The sequence below is a fragment of the Pezoporus wallicus genome, unplaced genomic scaffold (genome assembly GCF_028554395.1).
Source record: "Pezoporus wallicus isolate ANWC-B61680 ecotype Strahan unplaced genomic scaffold, APGP_CSIRO_Pwel_v1 contig_2997, whole genome shotgun sequence".
Classification (NCBI taxonomy): Eukaryota; Metazoa; Chordata; class Aves; order Psittaciformes; family Psittacidae; genus Pezoporus; species Pezoporus wallicus.
The window spans coordinates 212,415-223,766 of record NW_026637066.1 but is presented as its reverse complement, the minus strand read 5'-3'; the positions used below and the strand labels follow the sequence as shown (position 1 = coordinate 223,766).

Below are 11,352 nucleotides of genomic sequence, written 5' to 3'. Positions count from 1 at the left end.
TACCATAAAATAAAACTTTTTATGAAATGCCCTTTTGATCCTGAAAAATCTATCAATGTTCCAAATCCAAAACTCTCACATTGCTAAAATACCAACTACTTTGTTGTGTGATATGCTATTAAACTTAGTTTGGTTTTGCAACATGTATATGCAAATCACTATTATGCTCTCTTCTCCACAGTCTTTGGGACTACACGTTTAAACAGTACTAGGTCTTTTGTTTAAGATTTCCATGATTTAGCATTTCAGTTAGCAGTAATTTATAACAAAGCTATAATATGAGGCTTCTGTACTCCAATTGTAAATGTCTTCTTAGAAAGAGGGCAGTTCTTCATATGTGGAAATTGCCAAACCACAAAAAGATTTATTTTTGTCTTATTTTACTTAATACATGCAAATACTTTCCAATGCATATTGAAATGCAATAAACTGTAGCTACATGGCATAGTAACAAAAATGAACAACAGCATTTCACTCTTTCAAGGTGACAGATAAAAAAGAAGTGCTATGACTTCTGAGTTTATTTTTTGTCAGTTTTAGTTCACAATCTAATAGTGAGAATTGAGAATTAATTGTGAATGGCTTTCCTTATACTACACACAATTCATGCCTCTTAATTATTAGCATGTGGACAGGTTCTGAAATATATGTATAGATTCTTCATGTGTGAGGAAATGTATCCCAGAAATTAACAGTGCAACTTTTCATTACAAATATGGTCTTTACCAAACCCAGGCTATTTTCAGGCAATGACTCCCTCTATTTTTGTAATAGTATTATGGCTGGGCATAGATCATGTCATTCCATGTCTTCACTGCCTCAACTCTTAGTTTTCTGTAATCATTCCAAATCACCACAGGACACTTTGCTGAAGACTTTTGTTGGGTTTACTGTAAACCTGACAACTAGATGATTGGAGTATCTATCTTCCATTCTCCCTGTCTTATCACCACAGATAACTGGAGCTGCACAGAATAGTCACATTTGGGTATCTGTCTTTTTTAGACAGTTTCTGTGACTAAAAAATTAAAGTATATTTAAGACATCATAAATAGTAGTGCTGATTGTGTTTGATGCACACACACTCCACTAACAAGGTTGTCCTAAATATATTCCATCAAACCCCACCAGAATACTACCAAATGTAACATTTTCTTACGAAAACTGGTGAATGAACAAGCAGTATGTACAGCATACTTCAGCTTCTCTAAATACAGCTGTGATAAAAGCTGAAATACATTATAAGCAGCTAGTATTAAGCATAAATGTTTCAGAACTGAGACCTGAAATTAAACCTGATCTTCAGTCCGACCTACACAATCAAGTTAGTCACTTCACCCAAGAGGGCTGAGGATTGACAATGGTAATGATCTTTTTCAGTCTCTTCAGCTAGCAGAATTCAGCAGCCTTACTTGATTTCAGGGTTCTTTTCAAGTCAGATATGGTATGTTTTTTGTTTTCACATAGAATGTGGGACTCTTTCTCATGTTAACCTAGGCCCTGGATGACTAACCCTATAGCTGACACAAACAGATGTTTTTATTTGTTTGAACTATTTAGGTCAAAGGGCTAATGAGCTAATGAGAATTCTTTCAAGAGCTATCAAATGAGGCATGATTAGCAGATTTTTAGTTCCTACTTACATGAAACAAAATAATTGAAAAAAAATATTCTGAGTATACAAATCTTCCATTTCTATCCTAGACTTGGCAAGAGGCAGATTTAAAAATAATAAAATGAAAAAAGCATACCTCAGTAGCTGAATCAGCAACTCCAGTCTGGCTCAGCAGTCCTGTACTTCCATCAGCAGCTACAATTTGCGTTGTTAGAGTCTCTTCTACTCAAATAATGTTTGCTGGGATAACACTGAGCTGTCTCAGCAAGCTTTTATTTTTCCCATTGTATTTTCCTTTGCTCAACTTCTGTAGCTTTCTTTTTTTTCTGGTGCATATACTTTTCTATGTCACTTTATTAAACATTAATTTCTAGTCATATAAGTGTGTCCCTCAGGTTAACATTATAGAGTAATTGCATAAAAATCATTCCAATCTTTGTTTGAGCTAAACCTGCAGTATCTTTTAGATCAATTTCCAGAGGAACAACATCTTGCTGTGGACATAAATCAGCTAATTTTTGGAAGTTTCTATTTTATATATATATGTGTGTGTGTGTGTGTGTGTGTGTAAATGTGTAATTATGTATAATTTAGCAGTGATTATACAGTAATTTTTTTTTCATCTAGGAGTAAATAATTTATCTTCAAGACTCCAAGGTAATACACCATATTCACAAACTGGCTATTACTCAAGAAATCCAAACTTAGCAAGTCAACTCTACACAGTGTTTATTTTCTTTTTTTTTTCTTTTTTTTTTTGGATAGTGGAAATCATGTATAAATCACAAACAGTACAACTTCCCCATGTCAGCAGTTGCCACTTGAATGGCTCAGCTTCCATGTATAGACACTGTATTTTTAGTATAAAGTCAAGATAATATGGCTGTTAACTAATACTTTTGACTACAGTAAAGATACAAACTTTTGTAATATAAATTAATTGCCATTACAAAAAGGCAACTCTATTAGCTAATACAGTACAAAAATCTGCAACTTCTATAAATATAATGAAATGCGAGAAGTTAATTGAAATAATACATCACAGATTTTTGTATAGCGCATTTGAAGAAGCAAGCTGAGATACACATGGAGCATTATACAGCAAGAAAGAATATCAAAACCCACTAAGATTTAACTTTTTTCCATACAAATGCAAGAAGTACAAGTACAGGACACGACATGGAAGCAGTAAGATTACTAGCTCAAAGTGGGTAGACAAAGAGTTCTTACTGACAAGTTGTAAAGTATTAGGCAGCAGACAGAAGCTTGTCAAAACCAGCTGTTGTTGGATACTGATTGATAATGTTTTCATTCTGACGGCTGAGACACTGCAGACAGCCACAGGTCTGAAAAGAAGCCCAATGTGGGCACATACACATACACACACACACACATACATACAGAAATCAGTTTAACAGATGGCTAAAGAAGATTAAAGCACAGTATCTTTTTTAAAAAGACAATGTTCACTCTTCAGTGAACTTGCATGGAAAGTAGAGTCTAGTGCCCAAGTTTATTTCACCTAAATGATGAACACATGTGAAAAGATTAAAAGAAACAATTAAGACTGGTGAAGGACAGAAGGACAGGGAAGTGTGACTTGAGCTGCTACGAGCATTTTTAATTCCTCCATAAAAAGGTGAAGGTGTTTGCAGATGTTAAGGTTCACATCCATTAAGTCCATCCACAACACAAAACCACAGAACTACACTCAAAGTAAAGTGAAGTGTTGGTCTTAGCCTTATGCAGTTATGAGGTATTGCTTCAGCCTGTGGTGAGGAATGATCACTGTAAGAAAAGGCATACTCAAAATAATTGGAAAAAAACCCCAAAAACAACTGCTCCTGTGCAGTTGGTATTTTCCTAGAGAAAAAGCATTAAACATCCAAAGGTCCTGGTCTAAGTGGCCACTGACATATGCCAAAGCCATATCCTCATTGACTATTTGGACCTTTTGCAGGATAGTCATGTAGCACCTTCCAACAGTGCATAGTTGGGAAATCATAACCAAAATATAACTCAGAAGCTCTTAAGTTTTTTGGATCAGTCTCACTGATGGTACAAGTATGGTTTTAAGAATGCAAACCAGTTGGACTTATTTTCATTTGCTGTACCTTTTGGTCCATAACTTCAACATGGGAAAGAAAGGGAAAATCAGTAAAAAGAAAAATATCTTTTAACTAGTGCTCAATGAAAAAGCAGTAAAAGCATTAAATCACTCCTTTTTCCCTGCCCAGACTGCCTGCCTTCTCTGGGAAATAATTCCCTCACTCCTCCCCACATTTATTTGTCATTGTCCCTAAACAGGACAGAAATCTGGGGACCTTTATGGACATGTGGGGATGCTGTAGCCTCTGAGCTCATGTCAGATAAGAGAGAGTCTGGAACTGTAAATTGGACGCAATTCCTCTTTAAATCCAGGGAAATGAATCTCCTTAACCCATACAATGGAAATTGATGGGCAGCTGGGTTCCACCTAAATTGATCAGAGAGAACTGAACCAACAGAGGGCTCCTCTCTGTGTTTCAAAATTAACACTTCCAGTTCTTGATATTTCCAAAAGTATTAGGAGCGAAGCAATGGACCTGGCAGAAAAAAGAAGAAACACAAAAGAAGAAGGGATGCCCTTCACGTTTTCTGCCTATTCTATCTTAAAATTAAACAAGGAGCTTAACAGTTTTCTTTCTGATAATAGGAAGCAATCTGAAACAGTGATCATCAGGCCATGCATTTGGGCAAAAATAATTCTGACTGAGCAATGCAAGAAGTTCATGGAAGTTGAAAAGTAAACAAAAAACCTATTAAAAACATCTTGTTTAATAAAGAGTGTAATTGCAAGTAACAGAGAAATGGCTTTTATAAGCCTTTAAAAGCTATTTTTTTATTCCCAAATAAACTACTGAGAAACTACAATAAACTTCAAACTTACTTAAAAAAATAAACAGAGTGGAAAGATGTTACTTAATGCCCTGAAAAAAGGAGTTATGAGTTTTAAAACACCAGCAGAATTGATAAAGAACCACTGACAAGACACATCACTACAGTTTGAGTTTGCAGATGCTCATGCATGAGGGTAGCTAAATGCACAAGGCACAACATTTAAGGTGTGCACCAGTCCAGTGACTGATCTGCAGATACCCTGTTATGACTGACTTAATGGTGAGCCATTAAGTGACTTGGCATGTTTCTTTAATGGGCAAAATCACCTTATAAGGTTTTAAAATAACAAGAAAAGGCAGTCAAAAAACCTGCAAATCTACAACTGGGAAAACTTGGAAAGAGGACATACACACTGTGTTACTGGAACCAAATGATTTTTTTCCAAATGTATTTCAAATGTTTCCAATGAATACCTTTTTGTCTTCTAAGTAACATCAAGCCCAGAGGAAGTTCAAAAGAACATGTTATAATCCCCTGAAAAGAGAAGCTTATAGTACAAACACTGGAAGGCCCTTAACTATGGTATAGATGCCTTGGCAATGTTACAATAACAGTAGCAGTCTGTAAGTGACCGATATAGGAAGAAATACGTATTCAACATCAGTCACTCTAACTAGAGATCAGTTCTCCACAGCTGAATTGACATTTGCTTTCTTCTGTTATGCAAAACTACTTTCAATGAAAATTTTTACTTTATCCAACTGTTGTATATTTCTGAAAATTTTATTACTCAGACCACCTGTTTATGTTACATATTTTTGCCAAGTACTATTATCCCCATACATCTCTTTGATAATTTATGTTTTAGGAAGCTTTCAGCAAAGCAGCGGCTTTGCCTTTGACAAGGTTATGCTGTGACTTCAGAAGAGGAATCAACAAACTTGTCAACTGTGTTTTCACCTAGTAAAACCTCAAGACTAACCTTTGCATTTTATGAAACTCCTTGCCTTTAAGGTGTCCTTCTAAAGGTCTCAAGTGGCTGTGCTTTTCCATACTGCAGAATCACAGTAAACAGGCTAATACAAACTACTCTCACAAATCCTTAAGACATTAGTTATATTTTAAAAGCCAAGGTAGCAGGTAGAATTCCTCCTTTACAGACTATTTTATTTTTGTGCGTGTAAAATTTCCTATCAAGGATGATCACAATGCAAGAAAGCAACATGCTGTGTGCAGAAATAGTGGTAAACAAAGAGGAACTCCCTATTTCAGTAGTAGACAACTTTACTGGAACTAGTTGTGTACCTGATTCACAGAGTATTTATTTTAACAAAAGGACATTCTGCACTAACTCTGTATGAAAAAGATATCACAGCCATCTCTTGATACCACATCATAATTAAGCTGTGAGCAGAATGTTCAGGTACAGTGATGCCTGGAGAATCGCTCTTCTCTCTTGGGTTTCACATTCTTGAAGGTTCGAAATCTCTCTCTTCTAGCAAGTTTATTAGAAGGGAGAAGCTGTCTTTTACTGCTTCCATATCATCCAAGGAGCAGGGTTTAAGGATCCAGCGCTTTCCACGTGCAAGTGGCTCAAGTTCAAAATATTTTTTAATCTATTAAGAAAAGAGATCAATGCATTAATATTGTAATGACAACCCTCTGTCTGTCATCTAAAAAACCCCAAACAACCCAAACCCAATAAATAAATAAATAAATAAATAAAACCCATGTAAAAAGATCAGGATACTCATTTTTAGAATCTTACCCACAGCTGTTCTTACAATACAGGTTATATGACATGACCTGAAAGTGTTTTCTTTAGGGGTGAGTGACCTGCTTGGAAGCTACCATTCTACCCATACACTTAACAGCATGGGAGGTCTGAGGGGAGAATTGTACACAGCAAAGCCCATGAAACAAGTGTTCAAAAACATAGCCAAAATAGCAAAAGTAACTATAAAATTTTAGGTTATGTTTGTAGTTTAATGCCAAAGCTGTATGTTTCATCATACTTTAACTGGCAAACACTTGAGATGCAGAATTTGTCACCAGATCAAGTACAAAAATTAACTGTCAGAAATGTACAAATCCTGAACATTCCAGTCAAAGGTGAGCTATAGGAAAAGGCTTCCTAATGAGTACTCGAGAAATAATGAACACCGGAGAATAAAAAGTCTTCCAAAATCAGTTAGTTTTTCTAAAATTAAACATAGAAGAATAGCACGCTATTCTTGGTTCTTCGTGATTAGGATAGTAATAAGTACTATATGTGAGACACAACGATTTTGTGCAATCACCTTAGTAGAAAATCCAGCACATTCTAGCAGACTTCAGCTACTTACTAACAATACCTAATAATGCCTATAAAGAATGACATCTTTTAATGAATCTAATTCCATTTGTATTTCTGCAGCAACCATGCAGCAAGGAGGCATAAGAATATGCTATAATATAGTATTGCAAATTTTAAGGTGATTATAAGCCTTAATGAAATAACTGAGTAAGATGCAGTTTCTTGGAAAAGACCAGTCATCACTGATGCTAATTACACCGTCAAGGTAGAAACACAGATCCACAGAAATACTAAGAAAGAAATTATTTTCATTTAGCAGTATACTCCAATCACTTTTCAAATTAACAATATCAAAACTTTTTTTTTTTATGCTTCTTTGGAGAAGACAGCAGTCTGCAGGTTATTTTGGCCCATAGATTACTGTTTTCATCAAAGTTTTTGTCTCTCATAGTATTTGATCTGATACTGGTTTATCCAAAAGTCTACTCATGTTTGAATTTTCAAAATAGACATTTAGTTTTTACATCCAAAATTATATCCACCAGTACTTGCTATTGTCAGCATACCAACAGAAATATTTAGTCCTGACTTAGTTTGCACATTCTTGTTCCTTGTAATTATTGCCAAATATTCCTAATTTTCTTTTATTACAGACTGTGCCACAAATACGCGCAATAACAGGAACAGTCACTCGTATTATGGTAGGCAGTAGAGGCCCTAGATAGGCAACTGGAGCCACGCTGTATAAGGTTCCATGTGTATGGGGAATAAAAAAACGAAAGAAAGCAAAAAACCAGCTTCCAAAGCGCAAACAAGCTGTAAGATCTATATGCAGCTCCTACAGTGTCTATACAACAGTTTTGTCTATCTAGTAATGTATTCTAATAAAAGAAACCAACTGCAGTTGAATCAACTCACATTAATCAGAATTCAACCATGACAATGTGGCAGGAAGGGTTTATTTTTTAGAAAAGAATTTTGCGCAGATCATTTAGTAACAAGTATCAAAAAAAAATGGTGGTTTTGAGATGAGAACTTCTGCTTCCCCAGATAAGATGAGATGAAACCTTTTAAAATCTATTTCCAACAAAGCAGAATTATAGCTGTAACAACCTGCAAACATTTGAAAATGAAGCACAGCACCTGACATTCAGAAAACATTCAGACATTTCAGAAAACATACAAGTTGAAATAAACACAACTTCAACAACCAGTATTTTAATATCAGCAAACCTACTTTTTAGCATTGCTATCTCAGTGCCACATTAGTATCTGATGTGCTAGCATGGTTATATGTGATAAGAACCTAAATACTGATCTCTATAAGGATACGCTGCAATGTCTCCAGCAGCTGAAGTGACACCAAATTGAGTTTACTCTCATTAACATATTGAATTAGTGGCACTGATCATAGTATTGGAGAAGCAGCATAAGAAAGCTCTCTTGCCTTCTTCAGCAACAGCCTCCTTAACTGCTAAATAAGGGGAGGAAGTAAAAGCTGCACAGAAGCATAACAAAGCAAGGTGTCAGTGGAGCTAGCTGATAGAGCAGCCTGCTGGTGTTAAGCTGACAAATATGGCAGAGTAATTTGAAATGTTTCACACCCACAACACAGAGGATGTCCACCACACCCCCCCTACTGGAAGACTACTGCCATCAGCCCCTTAAACTCACTGAAGTCTGTCCACATTCGTATTTACGTAGCCTCTTCATAAGGCTATACCATATGAAGAAATTATTAGAAAAAGGTCGTTATACTGTAGGAAGAGTACTTGAATTTAAAAGCATGAAATAACCTAGTAACACATACATATGGAAATGATGGGAGTAAGCAGACTAGCACTGAGTCTTATGTGTTTCTGGGCAAATATGACATTGCTTACCGAGGTAGCCTCCAGCCAAGAAAAACACAATGACTTCAAGGTGTATTTCAGTGACTGAAGATGCCAAGATAGAATTTCTATTTCAGCAGTGAAACAGCATAAATTGATTTAGTGAATCAAATTTTATAGGTAAGTTATTTAACACTCAATGTTGATTAAAATTTATTATTTCCTATTTCTAGGTGTGTAATCAAAATGTAACAAAATCAGCAATATGCTGTCATCATTTTCAACACCTGAGGAACAGTTTAGAGTATCTGCATTAACAGGCGTTAGATAAATGTTGAAATTAAACTGATCATTTAGCAGTGGCTTTTGAAATGGGAAGCTTTGATAATGGCATGAAAGCAGAACTGCTTATATTCACATAAGTAGCAGCTAAATATAGTAAATAATACTAATTGGCTTACAAATAATAAAGAACTAAACCAGAACTAGCACAGAAGTGACTTTCCACAATCCAAGGGACACTAAGTGGTATATTACTGTATTTCCTCATTTAAATTTCACATCACAATGGAATTTGCTAAAGTCCAGAGCTTTGCAAGCGGGCTCTACAACTTTGAAGCTTCCAGAAAAAAATGTGCAGACACAAATATTTTCCAATTTACTGTAATTTCTCCCCCCTTTAACTCAGAAGATGTCATTCAGTTCTAAGAAACATGTGACATTTTTTAGACTTAAAAAAGTAACCATTTTTTTACATGCAAGAGATGAAAACAACTACACAAGGATAGTCTGACACTATCAGATGCCCAACACTGTTTACACAGTTGAGTTTTCCACTGGAATGTTCTCAGCTCTTCATGTGCTTTCTTTTCTCTACTTGCTTCGATGACCATCATTTACCCCTAGCAGATTTCCTAAGAGGATGCACGCTAACCACAAAATATCCAAAGGAAGCTGAAATTCTCTGAATACACAGTCTCCTAGGTAGTTCTTGCATAATTACGATAATCAGCAGTAACTATATTACACTTCAACTGCACTAGCACAAAAGGGGTGTGTTCCTAAGAAGCTCTTTTGTCTTCTCCTTTTGCATAAATGGTAAAAAGCTTTCTGCCTGTTCATGGATGCCAAAGAGAAATACAAAGATTCAAACATGTTTCAGATGTCTGACACATTAGACTTGCATTTACTACACTGGCTTTGCCAGTGTTTATTTTGGGATTGCTAATTTTTTAAGATACACGTTTAGAATAAACACAATCAATTAAATCCACATAATGTTAAGACTTCTTTACTACTATTTTACAGGCTCTCACTGTATGTCTTGACTCCACATGGGGGCCTTGTTTTATAGAGAAGCTGACATTGTATCTATGCCACATTCTAAAGTCAATAAAGTCTAACAATACACATTTGCAATTATTCCCACTCTTCCCACACTCCACCTTTTAAGTCCTATTCTACTGGCAGAATACACTAAGCATATGGTTATCAAATGTTGCTTAACCTACGTGCTAAAGAAGTCAAGACACAATAAAAGGATTGGTGCCCAGAACCTCAGCTGGTGTGAATTAGCATAGCAGCATGGAACTGATGTTACTATTGACATACGTAAACTGAGTAACCAGACCCTGCTGAAAACTGTTATATGTCCTATTTCTGAACCTCATCTAGCCAGTTCACAAACACATGAACATAAAATCTATTGGAAAACCTATATACTGTCATACATGAATACAGAGTAATTTCCACTACTCAACACGAAAAAAAAAAAGCTGACTGGAAGTATTATTTTTCATTCAGATTCAAAATTTTAATACCAAATTTCAGCAACACAAAAAGGCTTTCAACCCACTCTGATTAATCACTGTAATCAAATATAAAATTCAGGTAGTCACTTACATTGCCAAGCTGCATTTCAAGAACTGAATGGATAAAATATTTTTTCATTCATTGTTGTTTTACTGGCAAAGAAAAATATTTGTAGCAACACGTGTATATTATATCTCACTAAAGGTTGCACAGTCATGTCAGCATCCCCACTAGTCTAAATTTTTAGAGGATTAAGCAAGTACTACTGCAAGAAGGTGACTGGTGGAGGTATGAGTTAAACTGAAATTACTCAAATTGCATGTATTAACAACAAGAAATGGTTCATTCATCTATCACAAATCCGCATGGACAAGAAATGTAGTAATAATGGGAGACTGGGATTCCCCATATTAGCACTGCATAAGTTTCACTGAGATATGACACTGAGATTACTTTTTCAGACATCGTAAAAACCTGCCTTTTAGAGTAATTGTTCGGAAGATGCAGGAGAGTGAAGCTGTTTTGATTGCTGACTCCATGAACAACAGACAAGCTGCCTATAACAGTGACCAAAGCATGAGCAAATTAAGTATCTTTGGAGAAGAGAAAAAGCCAAAAGTCCATCACATATCATTAAGTTTTAAAAAGGGAAACTACATAAAATGAGTAACTTAAAGAAAATTAACTGTGCAGCTAAAAAGGTAAATGCTTGCAGGTGGCATAGAAAAAAAAAATACCATAATTAGAGGCTCAGAGTATATTTATACTGCTACAGAAGACTTTAAAAGAAACAAAAAAAGCTTTCTACAGTTGCAATAAGGAAAAGGATGGTATTAGAGGTAAAAGAAGTTGTGTCTAAAAAAGGAAAACAGAAAACAAAAGAAAGGAAATTCTGGCAAATTAAATAGAAACCACAA

The 11,352-nt window shown here is 35.4% G+C and overlaps 1 protein-coding gene across 6 annotated transcripts in view; it reads right to left on the bottom strand.

Moving 5' to 3' along the window:
- Positions 1 to 5,597: 5,597 nt before the first annotated feature.
- The window catches only part of ARL15 (ADP ribosylation factor like GTPase 15), a 218,051-nt gene continuing 212,296 nt past the window's right edge, over positions 5,598 to 11,352 (bottom strand). For all 6 annotated transcript variants that reach the window (XM_057403061.1, XM_057403066.1, XM_057403063.1 and 3 more), the window contains one exon: positions 5,598 to 6,111. In XM_057403061.1, coding sequence (XP_057259044.1) covers positions 5,959 to 6,111 — 153 coding nt within the window. In that variant the 3' untranslated portion in view covers positions 5,598 to 5,958. The remainder of the gene's footprint in view (positions 6,112 to 11,352) is intronic.